The sequence below is a fragment of the Ranitomeya variabilis genome, chromosome 7 (assembly GCF_051348905.1).
Source record: "Ranitomeya variabilis isolate aRanVar5 chromosome 7, aRanVar5.hap1, whole genome shotgun sequence".
Taxonomy (NCBI): domain Eukaryota; kingdom Metazoa; phylum Chordata; class Amphibia; order Anura; family Dendrobatidae; genus Ranitomeya; species Ranitomeya variabilis.
This window is the reverse complement of record NC_135238.1, coordinates 163,643,967-163,671,442: the sequence shown is the minus strand read 5'-3', so window position 1 is coordinate 163,671,442 and position 27,476 is coordinate 163,643,967. Positions and strand designations below refer to the sequence as shown.

General features: G+C 45.4%; 1 protein-coding gene across 3 annotated transcripts in view; it reads left to right on the top strand.

Moving 5' to 3' along the window:
* POFUT2 (protein O-fucosyltransferase 2) overlaps positions 1–23,311 on the top strand; it is a 30,846-nt gene extending 7,535 nt beyond the window's left edge. For 2 of the 3 annotated variants that reach the window (XM_077272164.1, XM_077272166.1), the window contains exons 2-9: positions 8,485–8,735; positions 11,762–11,906; positions 13,338–13,448; positions 13,538–13,604; positions 16,682–16,807; positions 16,964–17,144; positions 19,087–19,210; positions 22,250–23,311. In XM_077272164.1, coding sequence (XP_077128279.1) covers positions 8,485–8,735; positions 11,762–11,906; positions 13,338–13,448; positions 13,538–13,604; positions 16,682–16,807; positions 16,964–17,144; positions 19,087–19,210; positions 22,250–22,403 — 1,159 coding nt within the window. In that variant the 3' untranslated portion in view covers positions 22,404–23,311. The remainder of the gene's footprint in view (positions 1–8,484; positions 8,736–11,761; positions 11,907–13,337; positions 13,449–13,537; positions 13,605–16,681; positions 16,808–16,963; positions 17,145–19,086; positions 19,211–22,249) is intronic. The other variant, XM_077272165.1, reaches the window with a different exon arrangement.
* The last annotated feature ends 4,165 nt before the right edge of the window (positions 23,312–27,476 follow it).

The window sequence follows — 27,476 nt, the reverse complement described above, 5'->3', positions numbered from 1 at the left end:
AATCCTTGGAGCAGGAACCTTTGCGAGTGAGAGAAGAGAGAGGACGAATCATGGAGGAGAAATGTGGGATGAATTGCCTGTAGTAATTAGCGAATCCGATGAAGCGTTGAATGGCTTTCACTCCGCAGGGCCGTGGCCAGTTAATAATGGCATTCACCTTCTCAGGGTCCATCTTAAGGCCGGAGTCAGAGACAATGTAACCAAGGAAAGGTAGTGAGGTTTGCTCAAACAAGCACTTCTCTATCTTGGCATACAAGTGGTTTTCTCTTAGGCGTTGCAAGACCTCGCGGACACTCCTGCGATGTGACGGAAGATCAGAAGAAAAAATAAGGATATCATCCAAATAAACCAAAACACAAGAGTACAGAAGATCCCGGAACACATCGTTAACGAACTCTTGGAAAACCGCAGGAGCGTTGCAGAGACCGAAAGGCATGACTAAATACTCGTAGTGTCCATCCCGGGTGTTAAAAGCTGTTTTCCACTCATCACCAGAGCGGATCCGGACCAAATTGTAAGCGCCTCGTAAATCCAACTTAGTAAAAATACGAGCGCCACGGAGGCGATCGAAGAGCTCCGGTATAAGGGGCAGAGGATACCGATTCTTAATCGTGATGCTGTTCAAACCCCGATAGTCTATACAAGGTCTTAAGGAACCGTCCTTCTTCTTCACAAAGAAGAACCCTGCTCCAGCAGGGGAGGAGGATTTCCGGATGAATCCTTTAGCTAGGTTCTCTTGTATGTACTCAGACATAGATTTGGTCTCAGCTGCAGAAAGCGGGTAAATCCTTCCCCTAGGTGGAGAACGGCCGGGAAGAAGCTCCACAGGACAATCGTAAGAACGATGGGGAGGAAGATTCTCAGCCTCTCGCTTGTTGAAGACGTCAGCGTAAGACCAGTAAGGAGAAGGTAACCCGTCAGGAACTTCAGCAGGCTGGGTACGAGAAACCGGACATACAGACCGAAGGCAACGATCATGGCACGAAGGACCCCACCGAAGTACATCTCCAGTGCGCCAATTCAGTGTGGGCTCATGTAGTCGAAGCCAAGGGAGACCCAGCAGGAAGGCGTAGGAAAGGTTAGGCAGAACATAAAAAGCGATCTTCTCGCGATGAAGGGCCCCAATTTGTATCTCCACCTCTTCAGTGACGAGGGAAATTGCATCTTGTAAAGGTCTTCCATCCACAGAGGCGATTAGACGGGGGGTGTCCAAAGAGATTACTGGTACGCGAAGCCTCCGAACCGCCTCAAGACTGATAAAATTGCCTGCCGCTCCAGAATCCACATACGCCACCTCGGAAGATTGATGCTGGTTAGAGAAAAAAAGAATGGAAAGAGTCAAAGGTTGAGAGGAAACGCGGGCACCTAGGGAGGCCTCTCTTACCTGTCCTAGGCGGAAGAGTTTTCCGGTCTGTCAGGGCAACTGCGGAGTAAATGGGTTGCAATACCACAATAGAAGCAGAGGCCCTGGGTGCGTCTCTCTTTGCGGCGTTGTTCCGCCATTTTAACTTGATCCACTTGCATAGGTTCAGAGGTTGGAACAGTAGAGGGAACAGAAACGGGAGCACGAGAAATACTAGACTGACGGAAGGTAGCGGAGACAGGCATAGATCTCCTCTCTCTAGCAGACTCCCGCGAACGCTCCTGGAAGCGGAGGTCGATCCGAGTGGCGAGAGAGATAAGGTCCTCCAGGGTAGTTGGAGTGTCACGACCGGCGAGCTCGTCTTTAATACGGCTGGACAGGCCTCGCCAGAAAGCACCCACAAGAGCCTCATTGTTCCACCCTAACTCCGAGGCCAAAGTACGAAAGCGGATGGCATATTGTCCAACGGAAGAAGAACCCTGACGCAGATTAAAGAGAGACTCGGTCGTAGAGGCTAAACGTCCGGGCTCATCGAAAACTTTCCGAAACGTCTCAAGAAAGTCCTCCAGGTGGCTGACAACGGGATCGTCACGCTCCCATAAGGGGTTCACCCAAGCTAATGCCTCCCCCTCAAGATGAGACACTATGAACGCCACTCTCGCCCGATCTGATGGATACTGAAGTGGGAGAAGCTCAAAGTGGAGGCGGCATTGATTTAAAAAACCCATGCAAAGTTTTGGATCGCCAGAGTACCTGGGAGGTTTACCCAAACGAGGGGGAGGGTGAGCGGTAGACGGAGGACTGGAGTCAAGGGAAGAGGCTTGTGTGACCACAGCTGGGGCAGACTGGAGATTAAACAAACGGTCATCAATAGAGGCCATATAACTCAGCATGCGGGATTGGGTATCGCGTTGCTGGGCAAGCTCTTGTTGGAGACTAGCTAACTGGGCAGCGTTAACTGGGTCTGAAGTCTGTATCGAGGTAAGGCGGGACTCCATAGACTTCATAAAAGCCATTATGCACCGTTGGTTTTCACGCAAATGGGCTAGCTCTTTCTGGGCCGAGGGGTACCCGCGGGGTCCATGGCCTGATTGTACTATAGCGAACTAGGAGAGACAAGAGTGGACCCTCTGGACCGTGGGGAGCCCTACCCCTGGGCGAGCGACCTAGGAGATAACGACCCCTATACAGGGACCGCAAGGAGCAAGCCCAGAGGTCACTTACCCACGGTGAGATACCAGTAGGGACGGCTCCAGGAAGGGAGATAAACGAAGGCAGGATACTGAGGAAAAATACGGGAAGCAGCTAGAGAGCCCGGAGGGCTGGGAGGCAGGAATGGAGCTGAGCTGAGGGAAGGAAAACAAAACAAAGACCATAGGAAAACTACAGGAAAAGAAGAACGGGGACTGCAGGTAACAACAAGGAGGAAACGGAGTGAACCAGAGAGAACCGGAAGGTAGCACGGTAAGGCACAGAGTGCAGGTACTTGAGCAGGGAATACGAAGGGCCAAACGTAATAGCAAACGTGCTAAAACAATCAGGCACCAGGAAGCAGGAAGAACTACCTTTTATAGGAGGAGCAGGAACAGGATTGGATGGAAAGAACATGTGACTTCAGGAGGAGGTAACAGAGACGCTGGGCCTGCGAGCTACAGGGAAGCTAGAGCGCCTGCGCAGAGAAAGAACACCTGCAGAGGAGCGTGCAGACCGGGACGCTGGAGCGGTGGAAACGGCGACGCTGGAGCGTGCAGACCGGGACGCTGGAGCGATGGAACGAGGACGCTGGAGCGTAGCGGAGGATGTAACACATGGGAGATAGATTCTGCCAGGGAATCTGGGATAAAAATGAGGATTTATATTCATCAAACCTGAAAGAATTGAATGCGGTAAACTATGCACTGCGTCAATTTCTCCCACAGTTACGAGGAAGCCACGTCAGAATCTGTTCAGACAACACTACGACAGTGGCGTATTTAAACAAACAAGGCGGCACAAGATCAGACGCTCTAATGTCTTCTGCAAACAGTACCTTAATCCTGGCCGAAAAGCATCTGTTGTCCCTCTCGGCAGTCCACATCAAAGGAGAGAACATTCAACAAGCAGACTTTCTAAGTCGACACACTCTTCATCAAGGAGAATGGTGTCTCAATCCTCACATTTTCCACAAAATAACATTGTTATGGGGCAAGCCCCAAATAGACCTGTTCGCTACAGAACAGAACAAACAAGTCCAGAAATTCGCATCTCGGTCCCGTGCAGATCACCCGGACATTCTAGATGCTCTTCAAACACCCTGGCAATTCAAACTAGCGTATGCTTTCCCTCCGATAATTCTGCTTCCACAAGTAATACGAAAGATCAGGGAAGAGCAGGCCAGGATAATACTGATAGCACCATTCTGGCCCAAGAGACCATGGTTCTCGTGCCTGCGGTCAATGTCGGTGACGGATCCTTGGGTCCTTCCCTCAATCCCAAACCTTCTCTCTCAGGGACCTTTCTTCCACCCTCAGGTGGACAGCCTCCACCTGACGGCCTGGAATTTAAAAGGCAGATATTAAATTCCAGGGGGGTTTCAAAAGGCCTAATTGATACACTCCTGCTTAGCAGGAAACCATCTACAACAAAAATTTACACCAAAATATGGAAAAAGTTTCTTCAGTTCCATACTAGTTCAAACCCCTCTGAAGTCCCAATAAAATCTATACTAGAATTTCTACAGAAAGGGAAAGAGTTAGGTCTGTCGGTTAATACACTAAAGGTCCATGTGTCCGCTCTGGGTGCCCTCTATGGCCATAATATTGCTGGTAATAAATGGGTATCCCGCTTCATCACGGCCTGTGAACGAGTTACTCCTGTCCACATACCTAGGGTAGCTCCTTGGGATCTAAATCTAGTCTTAGACTCTCTAACAGAATCTCCGTTTTGAGCCTATAGACACAGCATCTTTGAAACACTTGTCGTTAAAAACAGCCTTCTTGGTAGCCTTAACATCGGCTAGAAGAGTCAGCGACATTCAGGCCTTGTCGATAGATCAACCTTACCTTCTCACATTTCATGACAGACTAATCTTAAAACCGGACCCCCTATACCTTCCTAAGGTAGCAGGGAAGTTCCACAGGTCACAGGAGATACATCTTCCTACCTTCTTTAAAGACCCCTCTACTCCTGAAGAACAAAAATTTCATACTCTAGACGTCAGGAGAGTAGTTTTGCAATATATTGAGAAAACTAGTAGTTGGAGGCAGAGTAGGGATCTGTTCATATCCTTCCAGGGCAAAAAGAAAGGATATGGAGTCACAAGAGCAACATTATCCAGGTGGATAAGAGACGCTATCCGGTTGGCCTATTCCATGAAAAATGAAGAACCTCCGGAGGGTATCAAAGCACATTCCACCAGAGCCATGGCTTCTTCCTGGGCCGAAAAAGGGAACGTGCCAATCGAGGATATATGTAAGGCTGCAACTTGGTTGGCTCCTTCCACTTTCTATAATCACTACAGGCTTGACCTGTCTTCCGACTCTGACCTACACTTTGGCAGGACTATCCTCAGCACGGTGGTCCCCCCCTAGGTGTTGGTCTCTGGAAATCTCTCCAGTGGGTGCTGTCATGGCGAAGGGTAAATAGCCGGATTACTTACGGTAATGCTCTTTTAATGAGTCCATGACAGCACCCAGTCACATCCCTCCCTAATAAAAGCCAATGTAATTACTTCTATGAAGTTTATATTCTGATGATACATTGTAATGGTTGACTAACACTGGCGGTCCTCCGGGTACTCTGAAATTAAACTGAGGAGGAGAGGGGGACCGCCCCCTTTTATGTCTCTGTAGGTTTCCTGTTCCTTGGGGCGGATCCCTATCTCTCCAGTGGGTGCTGTCATGGACTCATTAAAAGAGCATTACCGTAAGTAATCCGGCTATTCCTCCGGGTTCTCCGGTTTCCTCCCACACTCCACAGACATACTGATAGGGAATCTAGATTGTGAGCCCCAATGGGGACAGTGATAACAATATCTATATTGTAAAGTGCTGCAGAATATGTTGACGCTATATAAATAAAATATTATCTGTAAACCGCTGTGGAATTAATGGCGGTATATAGGTGACTAAAATAAATAAACACTATAAAGGGCTTATTAGGTTGGATGTTTATGAAGGAATCCACAAATGCTGGTGAGTTGAGGACATGGGCGACCTGTCTGGTTCCCTTTTAGGGTATGTTTCCATGTTCAGGAAACACTGCGTGTTTGACGCTGCGCAGAGCCGCAGCGTCAAACCCGCAGCGTCCAGATGTTAGGCTGTGTTCACACGTTGCAGATTATTCGCATTTTTTTCGCGTTTTTTCCCTATAAAAACACTATAAAACCGCAAATAATCTGCATACATTATGCATCCTCTCATTTTTAATGAATTCCGCATGTTTTGTGCACATGATGCGTTTTTTTCCGCAAAAAAAACGCATACAGCACAAAATCCGGACATGCTCTATCTTTTTGCGGGTTTTTTGCGGATTTCCCACTCCAAAATGCATTGGGAAGTGTCCGGAAAAAACCGCGGCAAAACCGCGGCAAAAACGCATGCGGTTTTCTTGCGGATTTCTTGCAGAAAATGTCCGGAATTCTCAGGAATTTTCTGCAAGAAATCCTGAACGTGTGCACATAGCCTTACAGCATAGTGGAGGGGATTTCATGAAATCCCTTCTAATATGCATTAAAAGACGCATGCGGCATACCCACGGAAACGGACATGTGGCTCGTCTTTTACGAACGCAGCATGTCCTTACAATGAGCAAAACACGCAAGAACACTGCAGGTGACCTGCCAGTGACCTCAGGTGCAGCTTTGGTCAGGATTTTACCTGCATCAAATCCTGACCAAATCCTGATGCAATCCTGAACGTGGACAAGAGGTTTAAGAATTTAAGCAGGAGCTATCTCCATTCACTGCTCTTAGCGGCAGCTGTATGACACAGCTAGCACCTGTCCTGTGTGGAGCATGCACAGCTTGTCAGCCTGATCCACCCCATGATATGTATATATACACGTCATGGAAGGTTAAAAGGGTTGTCCAGGTTTGGGACAGAAGTCTGCAGTCACTCTATGGATATGTACCCCCGTTGCAGATTCTTGTGCAGACTGTTTTTGAAAAATCCGCAGGTAAAACGCCCTGCGTTTTAGCTGCGTATTACCCACGGATTTCCTGCATTTTTTGTGCAGATTTCACCTGCGGTTTTACACCTATGGATTCCTATTGAGGAGCAGGTGTAAAACTCTGCGGAATCCGCACAAAGAATTGACATGCTGTGGAAAATACAATGCAGCGTTTCCGTACTGTATTTTCCGCACCATGTGCACCGCGCATTTGGTTTTCCATAGGTTTACATGGTACTGTAAACCTGATGGAAAACTGCTGCGAATCTGCAGCGGCCAATCCGCAACGTGTGCACATGGCCTTAGACTGCAGACTGCCAGATTTGTATTCTGTGATGATTTCCAGTGTGTGCAAATATTCCTGTGACCACATGCAGCTGATTTCCATACTTGAAATCGTCTGGGCTTTTCTCAATTCACTGCTGTTTTTTGGCACCAGGTTGGAGGAGGCTGGGTTCTTATAAAGTTGGGAATTAGCATCACATGGCTTCCTAACGATGATAAAGAAGAAGCCATAACCCTAACAGGCTAATTAAGGTCTGATGCCTTGGACAAAGTTATCTGAACACTCAGGCTATGTGCACACGTTGCGGATTTTGCTGCGGGTCCGCAGCGGATTGGCCGCTGCAGATTCACAGTTGTTTTCCATGTGTTTACAGTACCATGTAAACCTATGGAAAACAAAATCCGCAGTGCACATCAATTTTTTTTGTGTGGATTCTGCAGCGGTTTACACCTGCTTCATAATAGGAATCCGCAGGTATAAAAAAGCAGGTGGAATCCGCACAAGAACCGCTGTAATTCCGCAGTAAATCCGCAGTGCGGATTTCCGAAAATCAGTACGGAAAAATCCGAGCAACATGTGCACATACCCTCAAATCTCTTTGCGTCGGCGCATTTTCCTTTCTGTATTTTTTAAAATGTAAAAAAAAAGACTATATATATTTTTTCTCCTAAAATACAAAGGAAATGTGTCATCTGTAACTTTAGGCCTTTTAGAGATCATTTAATCTCCAACTTGCTTATCTGTTCCCAATAACGGTACTTTTGCTCAGAGGTGCCCAAACTTTTACATGCCACTGTATTTACACAGTGAGGCATAAAAATCAGATCTTGGCTATTGAAAATCTCTCTGATCCCACATAACACTGCCAGACACAATGTATTCCATATGAGATCAGCATTGATTTCACTGGAGATTATTAACGTGGCTAGAAGGGGAATACTGGAGACCATCCACTCTGAACACTTCCCTTTTGTTTCTGAATCCCCTGACAATAGCCAATCATGACGTCCGGCTGCTAGAATCCCAGCGATCAGTGACATTACATTCTCCTACATGGTCACAAATGGGGAATTGTAGCGTTATCCGGAGGCCACTGAAATCACTGCACTCAGTTTAACTCTAAGATGTCAGGTTCCCCTGAGCGAGAGGTGTTCTCCACAGCAGATCCCTGGTGTAATAGATGATCATAAATGATGATCCTAGAGGACTAATAAACCTGCTGCCATGTAGTCGTCCATATTCCTGAGCTCTGTATAACCCTGCCTTCACCACTGATTGACAGTTTTCTGCCTATGCACAGTGTACACAGAAAGCTGCCAATCAGTGGATTGGGTGGGGCTGTACAGAGCTCAGCATTCAGAGAACTGCTAGATCAGTTTGAGAAAACAGAGATTTTATCAAAACTGCATCAAGCAGCCTGGTAAGTGACACATCTCTGGAATCAGGGTCGCTGTCCCTACATCATGCTGCCCTCAGATGAGGTGGCAAAAGCATGGTGACAGGTTCTATTAAAACCTTAGCAGAGGTGCAATGAATTGCTCAGTTTTCTCTTCACTTTGGAGTCACACTGTGATATCTTCCATCATGGCCACATGGTGCAGACAAGTAAGAGCCTGACATTTTCTTAGTGTTTCAGTTGGTTATTTTATACCTAAGCTGTAAAGTAAAGTGATTGCTCTTCTCTTAGATACCTGCTGTACGACGTGAACCCCCCAGAAGGATTTAACCTGCGCAGAGATGTGTATATTCGCATGGCTTCCCTCCTTAAGACTTTACAGAGGAGCTCAGACTGGGTCCTGGTCTTACCCCCGTGGGGTCGTCTCTATCACTGGCAGAGTCCTGACATACATCAAGTGCGGATTCCTTGGGCTGAATTCTTCGATATGGACAGTCTGAGCCGAAATATCCCCGTGATTGAATATGAAGAATTCTTGGCGGGTATATCGAATCATCAAATGTATATTTAGAAATGTAATAATACTTTTTTATTGCAAAGTTTAACATCTACAAACTATGTCTAGATAACCACTATTATAATGTCTAGATAACCACCATTTTATTGTCTTTTATGTGATATACACTCACCGGCCACTTTATTAGGTACACCTGTCCAACTTCTTGTTAACACTTAATTTCTAATCAGCCAATCACATGGCGGCAACTCAGTGCATTTAGGCATGTAGACATGGTCAAGACAATCTCCTCAGTTCAAACCGAGCATCAGTATGGGGAAGAAAGGGGATTTGAGTGCCTTTGAACGTGGCATGGTTGTTGGTGCCAGAAGGGCTGGTCTGAGTATTTCAGAAACTGCTGATCTACTGGGATTTTCACGCACAACCATCTCTAGGGTTTACAGAGAATGGTCCGAAAAAGAAAAAAAATCCAGTGAGCGGCAGTTCTGTGGGCGGAAATGCCTTGTTGATGCCAGAGGTCAGAGGAGAATGGGCAGACTGGTTCGAGCTGATAGAAAGGCAACAGTGACTCAAATCGCCACCCGTTACAACCAAGGTAGGCCTAAGAGCATCTCTGAACGCACAGTGCGTCGAACTTTGAGGCAGATGGGCTACAGCAGCAGAAGACCACACCGGGTACCACTCCTTTCAGCTAAGAACAGGAAACTGAGGCTACAATTTGTACAAGCTCATCGAAATTGGACAGTAGAAGATTGGAAAAACGTTGCTTGGTCTGATGAGTCTCGATTTCTGCTGCGACATTCGGATGGTAGGGTCAGAATTTGGCGTAAACAACATGAAAGCATGGATCCATCCTGCCTTGTATGGAGCATCTTTGGGATGTGCAGCCGACAAATCTGCGGCAACTGTGTGATGCCATCATGTCAATATGGACCAAAATCTCTGAGGAATGCTTCCAGCACCTTGTTGAATCTATGCCACGAAGAATTGAGGCAGTTCTGAAGGCAAAAGGGGTCCAACCCGTTACTAGCATGGTGTACCTAATAAAGTGGCCGGTGAGTGTATATATATTTTTTTTAGTTGGGCTTCCAAATCTCATTAGACTTGCTCTGGGATTATGTTGACACATTCAAGACCCTCAAAACCCCCATATACCCCCATCGCCAGCATGGCCATTTTTAACCCCTTCCCGACATGTGACGGAATAGTACGTCACATGTCGGGACCCCCGCTTTGATGTGCGCTCCGGCGGTGAGCGCACATCAAAGTCGCGACATGTCAGCTGTTTTTTACAGCTGACATGTGCGCGCAATAGCGGCGGGTGAAATCGCGATCACCCGCCGCTATTAACTAGTTAAATGCCGCTGTCAAACTCAGACAGCGGCATTTAACTACCGCATCCGGCCGTGCGGCTGGATATGAGCGCATCGCCGACCCCCGTCACATGATCGGAGGTCGGCGATGCTTGTATATTGTAACCATAGAGGTCCTGGAGACCTCTATGGTTACTGATCGCCGGTGGCTGTGAGCGCCCCCCTGTGGTCGGCGCTCACAGCACACCTGCATTTTAGCTACATAACAGCGATCTGATGATCGCTGTTATGTAGCAGAGCCGATCGGGCTGTGCCTGCTTCTAGCCTCCCATGGAGGCTATAGAAGCATGGTAAAAGTTAAAAAAAAAAAGTTAAAAAAAATGTGAAAAAAATAAAAAAAATATAAAAGTTTAAATCACCCCCCTTTCGCCCCAATCAAAATAAATCAATAAAAAAAAACCCCAACCTACACATATTTGGTATCGCCGCGTTCAGAATCGCCCGATCTATCAATAAAAAAAAAGCATTAACCTGATCGCTAAACGGCGTAATGAAAAAAAAAATCGAAACGCCAGATTTACGTTTTTTTGGTCGCCACGACATTGCATTAAAATGCAATAACGGGCGATCAAAAGAACGTATCTGCACCAAAATGCTATCATTAAAAATGCCAGCTCGGCACGCAAAAAATAAGCCCTCACCCGACCCCAGATCACGAAAAATGGAGACGCTACGGGTATCGGAAAATGGCGCAATTTTATTTATTTATTTTTTTGCAAAGTTTGGAATTTTTTTTCACCACTTAGGTAAAAAAGAACCTAGTCATGTTAGGTGTCTATGAACTCGTACTGACCGGGAGAATCATAATGGCAGGTCAGTTTTAGCATTTAGTGAACCTAGCAAAATAGGCAAGCAAAAAACAAGTGTGGGATTGCACTTTTTTTGCAATTTCACTGCACTTGGAATTTTTTTCCCGTTTTCTAGTACACGACATGGTAAAACCAATGATGTCGTTCAAAAGTACAACTCGTCCCGCAAAAAATAAGCCCTCACATGGCCAAATTGACAGAAAAATAAAAAAGTTATGGCTCTGGGAAGGAGGGGAGCGAAAAACGAAAACGGAAAAACGGAAAAAGCTCCGGGGGTGAAGGGGTTAATACTAAAAACAATGACTATTACAAAGTCGAAAAAAGATAAAAGTTTAATTCCCAAAACTAAAATTTAGGTTAAGACCAGACGGTGCAGCTGCATAACAGCTGAGGTTTGCGGGTGCAATCTGACCGACCCACCAGAGCCTTACTCTAAAGTGGTTGTCTCATGAGCAACATTTGTCCAAGATTAGAAATGAATGGTTAGTGGGCGCTCAACCAATGAGGCTCCAATGGACCCCGAAAACAGGTCCTAAGGTCCCTTGTGAATGGAGCAGTGACCATCCCCCCGTAGACAGTGAACAGAGTGGTGGTCCGATGTGCGCAGTACCACTTTGTTCACTTGTTCTTATGAATGGTGTGGGTCCATCAGTTTAACCCAAATTCATCATAAATGTATCACTTGTTGAGTTTTTTTACTTTTTTTATTTTTTTTAAGGAGAGCTAAATCTGGGCAAAATAGCATATTTTCCTTTCTTGTCCAAGTCTGTCTGTTTTTTGTACTAATTCAAGTGTACAATTCTAAACTTTTAGTTCTAGCACAATCCTTTTTTTTGAGCCTTATAATCTGCATTTTTGTTAATTTCTAGAATCTGGAGGCCCATTCATTGAGCAGGTGTATGTTCTACAAGGTTACTCTGAGGGCTGGAAGGAAGGCACATGGGAGGAGAAGGTGGACCCGAGACCATGTATCGATCAGCTCATGTACTCGGAGGACAAGCATGGATACTACAGGTCTGTACCTGAGAGTCCTACTTCATGAGAGACTATTGCAAGCCGCTAATGGCCATAGACAAGTTAGTAGTTAGCGCATTGCATACGGGGCATGTGCAGGACGATAAAACCATTCATTCTCCGTTCTCTAGATTTTAGGGTCATCACAGGTTGACGTTCACTTATGTTTCCAGCTTTCTGGTCTAGTGATGTACGCCAATTCTATGCATGCCTGTCAAGCACAGACTATGCTTAAAATGGCAAGGAATATCCTCCTATTTGGCTGAGCCTCTGCCAATATACAATGTATTACAAAGGTTTATAGATAGCGATGAGCGACCATTCTCTGATAAGGTGTTATCCGAGCATGCTCATGTGCTAATAGTTTTTGAGCACACGAAGATACTCTATGTTCGAGTCCCCGCGCCTGCATGTCTAGTGGCTGTTTGACAGCTGCAAAACATGCAGGGATTTCCTAACAAACAGGCAATCCCCGCATGTATTGCGGCTGTCGAAAAGCCACTAGACATGCAGCCATGGGAACATGGCAGAGTGAGTGTGGGTTTAAATGTGGGAGTGTAGGTTACTTCTTTATTTTATCCCATTTCCTTTTCATGGGCAATCGTCCAAAAATTCTGGCAAAACCAATATTCGTATTTAAAGACGTTTAGATGGCACATTTGTTATGGTTAGCATTGATTTCAGGTCATGGCACTACTACCCTCATCCACAAAGCACTCCATGGCTCAGCACCACCCTACATCTCCTCTCTGGTCTCAGTCTACCACCCTACCCGTGCCCTCCGCTCCGCAAATGACCTCAGGTTAGCATCCTCAATAATCAGAACCTCCCATTCCCGTCTCCAAGACTTTACACGTGCTGCGCCGATTCTTTGGAATGCACTACCCAGGTTAATACGATTAATCCCCAATCCCCACAGTTTTAAGCGTGCCCTAAAAACTCATCTGTTCAGATTGGCCTACCGCCTCAATGCATTAACCTAACGATCCCTGTGTGGCCTATCATAAAAAAAAAAAAAAAAAAACATAATCAGGTTCCTCTCATCATGTTCTCATACACTTTATGCAGTTAATAGCCCTCTGTGTCTGTACTGCTACATACTTAGGCTGTCAACTGGTTCATGCAGCTTTACATGAACACCCGAGCCTTACACTATGGCTGGTCCAAATAACTAAAGCAATTGTTACCATCCACCTCTCGTGTCTCCGCTTTTCCTCATAGTTTGTAAGCTTGCGAGCAGGGCCCTCATTCCTCCTGGTGTCTATTTTGAACTGTGATTTCTGTTATGCTGTAATGTCTATTGTCTGTACAAGTCCCCTCTATAATTTGTAAAGCGCTGCGGAATATGTTGGCGCTATATAAATAAAATTATTATTATTATTATTATGGCAGGACTGCTACAGTGGTACTACTACGTGTGTTTATTTGCAGGGGATGGTTCTGGGGCTATGAAGAGACCAGAGGGCTTAATGTCAGCTGTCTCTCTATACAAGGCTCTGCCTCTATCATGGCTCCAGTACTACTGAAGAACACCACTGCAAGGTGAGCAGACAAACGCCCATTCACCCAGCCCTGGTCCGCAGGCCCCTGTCCCAGCAGTCCCGCTAACTGCTCTGCTTTTTCATCTTTAGGTCCATAATGTTGGACAGAGCTGAAAACCTTCTACACGATCACTATGCCGGAAGGAATTACTGGAATGTATGTATATGCACCAAATTCTTTACAACCTGGATATCCGTGTTATGAGCCAATATTTAATGAGCGTGTGTTATGCCTAGTGTGTACGATGTGTGTATCTGGGACGCACATCTTTATATTGATTTAAATGGGCTTTCTCAAAGTCTCATGTTTTACCTGTCCGAAAAATAAGGGATTGCTAGCTCATCGCTGGGAGTCAGACCACTGGGACCCCAGCCATTGTGAGAATGGGGCTCAGAAACCCCCAGAACAGTCTTGAATGTAGCGCAGGTGTACGTGCTCAGCCTCTGCACTATTTCTGAAGCAGAAGTTGTTGTTCTTCATTTTTTGTCAGCCAAGTAAAGCAGTCCGTTACCTCCATCAGGGATATGAGGAGAGTGGTCGGACGCAGAATAACCACTGTACCATCTAAACATGGGACTCGGGACTCTTATCCTCTCCCAGCTTTCAGGCCCCCAGCAATCACACACTTATCCCCTTTAATAAGATGTATTCTGCAGTGGAGAAGTAACATTTTGCTTTATTTTTTAAAATATTTTAGCTATTAATTTTTAGAAGCGGCCATATCAGAGGCCAATACTTAGGTTTTTTTTTTTATATGAAAACCTTATCGAACCTGCATATTTATAAAAATGTGGATAAAATAATGTAGTTCTCTTATGATTCATTCCCTTTCAGCTAAACACATGTGTTTACTATGTAACTTAGACACAAAAACGTGCAGAATAGTTTCCAAAGTCCATGTTTTTAGAAGCCGTGTTCCCAAGATAAGCCGATTGTGGTGTGTCGCAGTGGGCTGCGATTATACATTGTGGCTGCGATCCATCAAGCAGATTTCAGCTGGACTCTGAACTAAAGCTGCTTGAAATGACACAAGAACATTTTGCACAACTCTAAGTTGTGCAACGTTTGCGGATTTTTATGTAAGTCTTGGTCAACCCTGATAACTTTGAGACCAGTGGGCAGAGCTCGGACAGAACGAGAGCAGTGGACAGAGCTCGGGCAGATCGAGACCAGTGGGCAGAGCTCGGGCAGATCGAGACCAGTGGGCAGAGCTCGGACTGATCGAGACCAGTGGGCAGAGCTCGGACAGATCGAGACCAGTGGGCAGAGCTCAGACAGATCGAGACCAGTGGGCAGAGCTCGGGCAGATCGAGACCAGTGGGCAGAGCTCGGACTGATCGAGACCAGTGTGCAGAGCTCGGACTGATCGAGACCAGTGGGCAGAGCTCGGACAGATCGAGACCAGTGGGCAGAGCTCGGGCAGATCGAGACCAGTGTGCAGAGCTCGGACAGATCGAGACCAGTGTGCAGAGCTCGGACAGATCGAGACCAGTGGGCAGAGCTCGGACAGATCGAGACCAGTGGGCAGAGCTCGGGCAGATCGAGACCAGTGGGCAGAGCTCGGGCAGATCGAGACCAGTGGGCAGAGCTCGGACTGATCGAGACCAGTGGGCAGAGCTCGGACAGATCGAGACCAGTGGGGAGAGCTCGGACTGATCGAGACCAGTGGGGAGAGCTCGGACTGATCGAGACCAGTGGGCAGAGCTCGGACAGATCGAGACCAGTGGGCAGAGCTCGGACTGATCGAGACCAGTGGGCAGAGCTCGGACTGATCGAGACCAGTGGGCAGAGCTCGGACTGATCGAGACCAGTGGGCAGAGCTCGGACTGATCGAGACCAGTGGGCAGAGCTCGGACTGATCGAGACCAGTGTGCAGAGCTCGGACTGATCGAGACCAGTGTGCAGAGCTCGGACTGATCGAGACCAGTGTGCAGAGCTCGGACTGATCGAGACCAGTGTGCAGAGCTCGGACTGATCGAGACCAGTGGGCAGAGCTCGGACAGATCGAGACCAGTGGGCAGAGCTCGGGCAGATCGAGACCAGTGTGCAGAGCTCGGACAGATCGAGACCAGTGTGCAGAGCTCGGACAGATCGAGACCAGTGGGCAGAGCTCGGACAGATCGAGACCAGTGGGCAGAGCTCGGGCAGATCGAGACCAGTGGGCAGAGCTCGGGCAGATCGAGACCAGTGGGCAGAGCTCGGACTGATCGAGACCAGTGGGCAGAGCTCGGACAGATCGAGACCAGTGGGGAGAGCTCGGACTGATCGAGACCAGTGGGGAGAGCTCGGACTGATCGAGACCAGTGGGCAGAGCTCGGACAGATCGAGACCAGTGGGCAGAGCTCGGACTGATCGAGACCAGTGGGCAGAGCTCGGACTGATCGAGACCAGTGGGCAGAGCTCGGACTGATCGAGACCAGTGGGCAGAGCTCGGACTGATCGAGACCAGTGGGCAGAGCTCGGACTGATCGAGACCAGTGTGCAGAGCTCGGACTGATCGAGACCAGTGTGCAGAGCTCGGACTGATCGAGACCAGTGTGCAGAGCTCGGACTGATCGAGACCAGTCTCCTCTGACAAATTCATCAACATTTATGTCATAAAAGTGAAATAAATCATGACCATCACTGACTGGCGTTCATTTCTGGCACTGATGCACAGTAGTTGAACCAAATTCACTAAGAGAACACCTCTTAATAAATTTGGCGCTTGTTACTCCATCATTTCCTTCATTAAGACTTTCAAATGAACTGAGGCTTATGTGTTTTGTGTGTACTGTGTAGAATTGTGAGTGATGTATTCTGTATTTTGTGTATTATTCAAGTAATAAAAGGATTATCCAGGCTACATTAGTTCTTTACTATGGGCTTAAGGACTAGCAGGCAGGTAGTTGCTGACTACCTGCCTGTTCTGCCCAATGCAGACTGTTGACAGAGCAGTAGCATCTCTTCCACTCTGCTGTGTTGATGGGCATAACTGCCTTTATGATGATTGACAGCCAGCTCCCCACTGCCAAACTGCAGGAAGCTGGCTGCTCAACCTGGAGGAGCTAAATGGCTTGCAGGAGCGATGAGTGGCCGCTCTGAACCCGCGCCGGAGAGAACAGGAAGGTACCTGCTTGTATTTTGTACTATGAGCCAAAAAACTAAGTTAGTCCTGGATAACTCCTTTATGATCAGAATTTTAATGTTGAAATGTATATATTTTAACCCAATGTCATACTTTCTGTCTGCAGACACGTCGCAGTATGGTGTTTGCTCGGCATCTGAGGATAGTGGGGGATGAGTTCAGGGCCAACTTTCTGGAGTCTAATGATGAAGATGACAAAACAGTGTTCAATGAAGACTGGACCAAAGCGAAGGTAATAAATGTCTAATTATTGCATTAGTGATGGAAATAAACATAGTGGTGTTAGCAGATCACCTAATGTGACCAATCTCCTAAATATTTTGGGGCATAACCTGAATAAGCGGCCAAGAAGGAGGCAAAGTATTCATGTCCAGTGTTTTCTGTATAGCAGAAGCCTAGCGCACCATTAGGAGGACCTTACCTTGGTGTTCACCTTAGAAGAAAAGACTTTATTTGGGGGCACAGAGATGATGTACCCAGCCTACGACGGGCAACAGAAGAAATTCACAGTCTTTTGAAGAAACTGAAGCTAAAGAAGGTTTTTATTGCTACAGATGCTGACAGACAAGGCAGGTGTACAGATTTTATTAGGATTTATCTTTTTCTTTACATCATATACCGTATTTTTCCGACTATAAGACGCACTTTTTTTCCTCCAAATTTGCGAGGAAAGTGTGGGTGCGTCTTATAGTACGGATATAGCATGTGGGGAGGGGGGCAGCAGCGAGTGGGATCGCAATGATATCCCACTTCAGGATGTCCCCGCTGCCGGAATCAGCTGCTGGGGAAACCACATGGCCCCGCTGATTAAGTGCAGTGAATATTCATTAGCGGCTCCCCGCCCACCGATCAGCTGAGCGGTGAGCCAGGAGCAGCAAATGAATACTGCACTTAAGCAGCCACACAGTTTCCCCAGCACTGATTCTGGGGGAGGAGGCAGCAGCAGCAGGGGCCAGGAGATCGCTGCATACCTGCCTGTGCTGGACGCTGAGCTGTCTGTGGTGCACAAGGAGGACCTGTGTGATGTCAGAAGTGGGCGGGCTGGAGCATCACATGGCAGCTCAGAGCCCTCCCTCTTCTGACATCATCACAGGTCCTTCAGACTCCCACCTAGAATCTGCAGCTTCCTCCTATGTCCTGCGCGTGCGCTGTGGAAAGGCAACAAGAGAGAGGGCTCTGTGTGTGCAGCCATGGGATGCTCCAGCTTTTACCTCACCACAGGCTGGCTCCCACAATTAAGAGGTTAGTCTTTACAAAACACAATAAAGCACTCTGCCACTCCTTTGGTGAACTATAACTCCCAGCATGTCATAGGATCTGCAGGACATGCTGGGAGTTATAGTTCTCCCATGGGATTTTAAAGCAGCACTCCAGTGTTATTTTGCAGTGCTGGAGTGGTGCTTTCACTATAAGCCCTGTGCCCCCATTCTTATACTCACCCTCCAGCATCTTCATATAGTACTTCACAGACACCACACTGGTCCCGCAGCTTCCAACATAATAACGTACTATTATATATAATAACACCACATATAATAGTATGTTATTTATGTTATTAAATATTTTACCACATTTTTTTTGCTTCAAATATTTTTTTCCCTATTTTCCACCTCTAAAACCTGGGTGCGCCTTATAGTCCGGTGCGTCCTATAGTCCGAAAAATACGGTAAATTGGGTTCTCCGGTCACGTGATATTGATGGCCTATCTTTAGTGCAGGTCATCAATAATTCATCGGTGGGGTTCCAGTACCCAGCCCCCCCACCAGCCTGCTGTATTTGGCCCTGGCCAGATGGAATCATTGAATAGGAGCTGATGCACATTACCCAGCAGTGACTGCTACGTATTGAGCGGAGTTGTGCAGTGCTGCTCCATTCAGTGTTTATACCCAGCCAATAATGGATGAACAGTAAAGGTTCCCAGTATGGGACCCCCACCAATCTTACATTGATGACCTATCAGAAGGAATCATCCATCGAATGAAGTCACCGATGGATGCCATATAGTGGCCTATTAGTGATGAGAGAATGTTCTGGGATAAGGTGTTATCTGAGCATGCTCATGTGCTAACCAAGTGACTTCAGTGTGCTCGAATACTATGTTCCGAGTCCCTGCGGCTGCATCTCTCATGGCTATTCGACAGCCACAACACATGCAGGGATTGTCTAACAAACAGGGAATGAATGAATGTGTTACGGCTGTGAGATGTACAGCTGCGGGGACTGGAACATGTTATACGAGCACTCAGAAGACCCTCTATTAGCACACAGCCATGCTCGGATAATGCCTTGTCCAAGCAGGTTTGCTTTACCTATGTCATGGTGAATGGTGTATTTTATAGATTTGTATAATAACCTTCGGCACCATTGTTCTCAATTGTCCCTCATTATTTTTATTTCTGATTTTTGTTGGATTATTTCTTATCTACCTTTTTAAAAGTGTACAAAGCCCGAGCACATGGAATATGGAGTAATGCCACTTTTATGAAGTGTTTTCTAAATCCTTTATGTCAGACCTTGAGGAGCTGCAAAAGCTGATCCCTGAAATGGTGAGGTTTGAACCTACCGGAGAGGAACTGGAGCTGTACAAGGACGGAGGAGTTGCAATCATAGATCAGTGGATCTGTGCCCATGCCAGGTAACGCACACGTCTTGTTCATCCCAATAGCATGAGTGTAAATATGGGTCTTAAAATTACATCTAGAAGGGCAGATTTCTGCCCATACATGGGGCAACGTTTCTCCTTATGGAGAGTGACATACCAGCTCTGGCTTGTTAGGGTAAGGAGGATTATTCACCGTGCAATGCTCCTCTGGGAAATTAAATATGCAAATTGCCTCTTCAGAAGAAAAGCGGACTTAATCTCTATAGCGCCACCTGTTGGAAGTAGCGATCCTACAAGTCACAATCAACCCTTCACCATATGAGAACGTTGCCCCTTAGACCCCACTCCAGAGCCTCTCATCTAGCCAAATTAGTTCTCATGCTTCGCACTGACGAGGGCCAACAGCCCGAAACACCGTGTCTGCGAATTGAGAGACTGATCTGGCTTTTAACCTAAGTCATATTACACGACTCGTTAAAGGGTTGATTGTGACTTGTAGGATCGCTACTTCCAACAGGTGGCGCTATAGAGTTTGTCATCTTTTTCTCTGAAGAGGCAATTTGCTTATGCCCATACATGAGCACCGATCGTCTGTTTGTAAGGTGATGGGCATCCGTTAACATGGGCCAACACAACTTTACCGGAATACAACAATCATTAATAGAATTGCTGTCACGATGCAACATGCATGTACTCTGTTTTACAAGTGGCAATGATTTAATGGCCCACATAAAATCTGCAGCATGTTACACAGCCTAATGATCAGGAACAAGTGTTCTTATATATACTCATTTGTTGAATATTGTTTTTTTTTGTAAATGGACCTGAAACGTTTTTCCACTTAAAGGAAAGTAGACACAAAATGCTTTTAGGCTGTGTGCACACGTAGCAGATTTTTCGCGTTTTTTCGCTATAAAACACGAAAAAAACGCATACATTATGCATCCCATCATTTAGAATGCATTCCGCAATTTTTGTGCACATGATGCGTTTTTTTCTGCGAAAAAAAACGCATCGTGGTAAAAAACGCAGCATGTTCATTCATTTTGCGGATTTCCCACTTTATTATTGCATTGGGAACCTCCGGAAAAATCCACAAAAAAAAATGCGGTAAAAATGCGGTAAAAACGCGAGAAAAACGCATGCAGATTTCTTGCAGAAAATATCTAGCTTTGCTCAGGAAATTTCTGCAAGAAATCCTGAACGTGTGCACATAGCCTTATATGCCACTCCACTCCCCCATAAAGTGGAAAATCCCATTAAAAGGAATCTGTCACCAGGTTTTTCCCACCTAATCTGAGAGCAACGTAATGTAAGAGACAGAGACCCTGATTCCAGTGATGTCACCTTCTAGGCTGCTTACTATAGTTTTAATAATATCACTGTTTTATCAGCAGGAGATTATCACTAGAGGACTAGTAAACCTGCAGCCATGTAGTCCAGCTACTCCCCTAACACTGATTGGCAGCTTTCTGCCTGTTAAATATACTTTACATTTATTCAGGACTTCTTACCAGATGCAATTCTCCAATGAAAACATCACAATAATTCTTATTAAAAAATGTAGTGGTTTATTGGATTATCCCCCAAAAGTAATAGGTGAAGTAGTTACAAAGAAATTGTCAATTTGTCCATAATTAGCTTATTAAAAAGGTTTAAGTTTTTTTTTTTTTTCCCTCATCTTTCCTGGGTTCTGAATAGAAATTTGTGTGTGTCAATGTGAAGGTTATAGCTTAAAATGTTGCAGGAGCGGGAGCACGTGGATCAGGCCTTTAGAAGTACATGTCAGCGGCTCAGCATACAGACCCTCGAATGAGGAGTCAAGTGAAGAGACCACCCTCCTCTGTGTGTCACATGGTTTATATATGTCACATAGCACCTGTTTCTATGTATGGCGCTACCATGTACCCTGAGCCAAGTGTACAGAGATAACCTACATGTCCGCAAATATACTTAGTACAGAGCTAAGAGTAAAAATGAATAGCCTTAAATAATATTTAACACCGCCTATGCCCAGTGTACACAGAAAGCTGCCAGTCAGTGGTGTGAGCGGGGCTAGGGCTTGTTCACACTTTCCTTTTTTTGCTGCGGATTTTTCAGCTGCGGATTTGGAAAAACCGCATTGCAAAACCGCGGTGGTTTTCACTGCGGTTTTTTGTGCGGTTTCTACTGCGGATTCCACTGCGGGTTTCCAACTGCACTTTCCTATTGGTGCAGGTGGAAAACCGCTGCGGAATCCGCAGAAAGAATTGACATGCTACTTCTTTTTTTCCACAGAAAATCAGCGCGGATTTTCAAGTGGAAAAACGCAAAGTGGGCACAGCGGTTTTTGTTTTCCATAGGGTAACATTGTACTGTACCCTGCATGGAAAACGGCTGCGGATCCGCAGCTGCAAATCCGCTGCGGATCCGCAGCAAAAACCGCAAAGTGTGAACATAGCCTTACACAGATCTCATGAATACAAAGGACTAAATGGCAGCAGGTTGACTAGTCCCTTAATGATAATCTCCTGGTGATGAAACTGATTTTATAAAAACTACAGCAAACAGCCCAGTAAGTGATACATCGCTGGAATCAGGGTTTATTCCCTTACATTATGCTGCTCTCAGATGGGGTAGCAAAAAACTGGTGACAGACTTTCTTAATGTTTTCAAGTTTTTGTATCGCCATGTTAAAAAATCCTTGTCATCCCTTGCATTGTATAAAGCAGTGGTCTCCAGCCTTTGGCTCGTTGGCAGTTGCAAAACTCTCCCTCCCAACCCCCCCCCCCCCCCCCCCCAATATTCTCTGACAGCAACGAGCTGTTTTTTGTTTTTTTTTCCTTGAGCTAGATAGATCTGGCAAGTGGTAGAAGGTGGATAGTGCAGTCCTTCTAGGTCCCAACGTAGTGGAGACGCTTATGCCTTCTTGGATCCCACTGATACTAAAGTAGGCTTCATTTCTAACCCCAACACTTAGGTCATTGTCTGGAGTAGGACAGCCCTGGTCTGGAGTTTAGTTTTTCATGTTGGGCAGTCTTTATATCATTGTGTGTAGACCTATTTCATTATCTCGCTTCTGATCCTTGACAGATACTTCATCGGTACCTCCGTCTCCACCTTCTCATTCCGTATTCATGAAGAGCGAGAGATTTTAGGCTTCGATCCAAAGACGACCTACAACCGGTTCTGTGGAGACAAAGAAAAGAATTGTGAGCAGCCCACACACTGGAAAATCGTGTACTGACCTCCACAGACCCCCTGCCCTGGGAGGCCACGGATCCCATGCTAGGGTTTAAAGGGAAAACCTCTGTGTGCTGTCTAACTCTCTGGCACTCTCACGTGGGATATCTTTCCTTAGAGCCTCAGCGGGCTTAGCTCTGGTGCTGTCTCTTGTGAACACAGTATTAACACGGGTTACATGACCAACAGCGAATAGTAGTTTGAGATAAGAAAAAATATATAAAAAATAATTGAAAAGACTGGTGCGGAGAATACATGTATATTCATGGACAATCTGGGTTGTGAAGAAGCTCATAATGCACAAAATATGTTCACAGGGGTCTTTATTGGGTTTTTGTAGTAAAACCACATTTAATATTTGTGTTCATTGTTTGTTTTTTTTTCCTGTTCCAATATGACGATACGTTGTGTGATATTCGTATACTTCTGTCTCCTATATGTCTCCATCCTCCCTACCCCACAGGCTTTGACTGTAGACATCTTTAGTACTAAGATAAATGTGCCATATGCCTTGCTGAGCAGGTTTTCTCATAAATGAACTTATCCCCCACCAATCAGATGGGTAGTAAGAGCCTGATTGGGGTCTGACCCCTGGAATCAAGAAAAAGGGGGACCCCCAGTGGATGGAGTGGTTGTGCGCTTGTATGAAGGCCATTCAGTTCATTGTCTAGGGGACTGTTGGAAATAGCGGAGTTCATTGTCTCTCAGTCCCATAGCCTTTGTATGGATCGGCAGTGCACATCCTTTGTTCACACAGGAAAATCGGACCCCCAATTATGAGAAATCACCTTTAGGTATTGCTGGTTCATCACTGTGGAAGTACATTTTAATTTTTGGTGAGCGGTCTGTGCAATTAATATTTTGATATGCATAAGTCACTAGTTTTCTATAAGTGATTTTTTTCCTTTTTTTTTTTAAAAAAAAAAAAAAGAAAATATATATATTACACCGTTCCACTGTAGAAAAAAATGACACTTGTTTTTAAGTGGGACTTTAGAGCAGTGAATCTGTTCTGTCTATACCTCAACTGTTTTTATAGGTCAATAAAGGTCTTCTAATAACTGTGTCTGTCTGTAGTTTGATAACTGATACGGCAAAACCACTCGTACAGCCACACTAGGGAAACAGAATTGCAACTATAAAAAAAAAAAAAAAAAAAAAAAAAAAAGCGTAAAATAATATTTGCCTAAAATCTTGGCGTTCGCCCCTGTTTTATCACTTTAAAGGGAACCTGTCACCCCGTTTTTTCAGTATGAGATAAAAATACCGTTAAATAGGGCCTGAGCTGTGCTTTACAATAGTGTATTTTTTGTCCCCTGATTCCCCACCTATGCTGACGAAATACCTTACAAAAGTCGCCGTTTTCGCCTGTCAATCACGCTGGTCTGGTCAAAAGGGCGTGGTGAAATGGCTGTTTCTCCCCCACCTCTTGCTTATCTTCCCGGCGTTGGCGTAGTGGTTCTCGCATGCGCAACAGCCGAAAAAGAGCGCGATCTGTGCTATTCCCCTGGTTATCGGTGGCGGTGGCCATCTTCCCGAGGCTGTGCGTGCGCAGATGGAGTGCTCTGCTTCCCGGGGCTTCAGGAAAATGGCCGCGGGATGCCGCGCGTGCGCAGATGGAGATCGCGGCGGCCATTTTCCTGAAGCCGAGATGCGAACACTTTTGAGTGTTGTTAATGAGATATTCAATAGTGATTGTTGTTATGCCGTCATAATCTGGGTCACTTTAAGTTTTAATGATTAGTTACTAGGTCTCTGGCTACCGTTTAAAGGCGCATTTAGACAGTAGAATACAGTTGTGCTCAAAAGTTTACACACCCCAGCAGAATTTTTGCTTTCTTGGCCTTTTTTCAGAGAATATGAACGATAACACCAAAACTTTTTCTCCACTCATGGTTAGTGGTTGGGTGAAGCCATTTATTGTCCAACTACTGTGTTTTCTCTTTTTAATTCATAATGACAACCCAAAACATCCAAATGACCCTGATCAAAAGATCACATACCGTGGTGATTTTGGCCTGATAACATGCACAGAAGTTGACACAAATGGGTTTGAATGGCTACTAAAGGTGACATCCTCACCTGTGACCTGTTTGCTTGTAATCAGTGTGTGCATAAAAGCTGAGTGAGTTTCTGGGATCCAGACAGACTCTGGTATCTTTCATCCAGCCACTGACATTTCTGGATTGTGAGTCATGGGGGAAAGCATAAGAATTGTCAACAGATGAATGGGAAAAGGTAGTTGAACTGTATAAAATAGGAAAGGGATACAAAAAGATATCCAAGGAATTGATAATGCCAGCCAGCAGCGTTCAAACTTTGATTAACAAATGGAAAAATCAGGGGCTCTGTAAAAACAAAACCACGGTCAGGTAGACCAACAAAAATGTCGTTCACAACTGCCAGGAAAATTGTTTGGGATGCAAAGAAAAACCCACAAATAACATCAGCTGAAATACAGGAATCTCTGAAAACTTGCGGTGTGGCTGTTTCAAGATGCACAATAAGGAGGCACTTGAAGAAAAATGGGCTGCATGGTCGAGTCGCCAAAAGAAAGCCATTACTGCGCAAATGCCACAAAGTATCTTGCAGAACAATATAAAGAAACCTGAGAAAAAACAAGAAAAGAGTCCACTGAAAACTGCTGCACACCACAATACGTATCAACAATATAAAAAGGTAAACTTTATTGACATAATAAAAACATTAAAAACAAATGGCACACCACAAATCCCCACAATGATCCATGACTAATATAGTGGCCAAACAAGGGTAAATGCCCTATAGAAACTGTGTACAAAATGAAGTGTCATATACCTAAGCAATATACATATCCAAAAAAACTAATGGCATATCGATATAATAATCATATACTAAATAAAGCACAGGTATAGCACAAATATAACACATACAAATGGCCCTGTGACTCTTTGTCTCCTGAACAATTGCAAGATGCCCTAAGCAGAAAGAATGTATGTATGCTGAACATACAGATGAAAATATGGATACTGTCAACGAATATAGACAAACATGGCAAAGATATAATTATAATTGGCAATATAAAAAAACAGCACAGAGACGAGTCTTAAAACTTCTAGAACAAGGTAATTTGGAGTGATGAGACCAAAATTGAACTTTTTGGCCACAACCATAAACGTTACATTTGGAGAGACGTCAACAAGGCCTATGATGAAATGAACACCATTCCTACTGTAAAGCACGGAGGTGGATCGCTGATGTTTTGGGGATGTGTGAGCTATAAAGGCGCAGGAAACTTGGTCAAAGTTGAAGGAAAGATGAATGCAGCACATTGTCAGCAAATACTGGAGGCAAATTTGCAATCATGAGCCCGGAAGCTGGCATGGGATGTACTTGGACTTTCCAGCATGACAACGATCTAAAACACAAGGCTAAGTCGACCTGTCATTGGCTACAGCAGAACAAAGTAAAGGTTCTGGAGTGGCCATCTCAGTCGCATGACCTCAATATCATTGAGCCACTCTGGGGAGATCTCAAGCGTGCAGTTCATGCTAGACAGCACAGGAATTTACAGGAACTGGAGGCTTTTTGCCAAGAAGAGTGGGCACCTTTACCATCTGAGAAAATAAAGAACCTCATCCATAACTACCACAAAAGACTTCAAGCTGTCATTGATGTTAGAGGGAGAAAAAGTTTTGGTGTTATCATTCATATTCTCTGAAAAAAGGCCAAGAAAGCAGAAACTCTGCCGGGGTATGTAAACTTTTGAGTACAACTGTAAATCGGACGGAGATTGAAATGCAGTGTATGGATGGCTGGCCGCTCTCTTGACCTGAGCATGACAGCTTCATGTATTTCTCGGGTGGAGAGAGCCACCTGCCAGTCCGTGCACTGCTTTCTGGTCTCCATCCGAGTTATACAGACGTCTGAGTGTGCCCTCATAGTTGAGTCCTGCTGTTGGGAATCCCCCATGTTCAGCTATTAAAGAGCTTATCCAAGTTTTGTTTAAAAAAAAAAAAAAAACGGCACCTGTGGGATGCTCTGACGTTCCTATGCAAGTATTACTGGCACCACCCCTCAGCAATAGGTGCCATAGTGCCAGTATTGCGGTATGTGACCCCTGAGACACTTATTGGCTGCAGTACTGATTACTAGTAAACAAAGATCAGACGACCATCGGAGGAGCAGCCCTGGATCGCCAGGGAAATAATCATCTTTATTTTTATATAGCGCTAACATATTCCGCAGCGCTTTACAATTCGCACACATTATCATCACTGTCCCCGATGGGGCTCACAATCTACATTCCCTATCAGTATGTCTTTGGATTGTGGGAGGAAACCGGAGAATCCCAGAGGAAACCCACGCAAACACAGGGAGAAGATACAAACAAAGAGGCGAGTACATTTTAGTGTTTTATAATATAGCTGTGTTTTGTTTGTTACTTTTGATTAATCTGTTTAGTGGTCATGAAGTTTACCAAAAATCAAAAAATGCTTCCCGTGAGTGATTCTAGTTAGGAAAAAGTGTCTAATACTTTACACAGTAAGTAGGAGCTAATTGCGTCTTTTTCAAGAGGATTCTGCATAAGAAATAACCCGAAAAGAGTGCCCCAGTAAATGAACATAGTCCAAACGACAACACATCGCTGTGCACACGTTCTGTCTTATGTCACATCTTTTCACCTTTTCTTTTCAACTGTTTTGATAACTGTAGGCGCAAAGCTTTACTGAGAATAGCCATGCAACGCCTGCTGTACAGTATATTCACCACTAGGTGGCATTGTCTAGCTACAGATAGAAGTCGAGGCCACTGGTCGACATGTTTTAGTATTTTTCACCAGTTCCGCTCTACAAACTGATCGTTGTGTTAATGCTTTATCACACCCGCTTCACCAAGTATGTAGATTGCATTTCCATTAGGTAATCTATTGCTTCTGAAACATCAATATTAATGTGTCCAGTGACCAATCCGCAGTCTAATACACTAACAGCAGTGTAGACGATGCAACAAAGCTTAGGTATTAGTGATGGTTTAACGTGCACAGATAAGGTGTTATGTGAGCATGCTCAGGTGCTAACAGAGTGACTTCGGCATG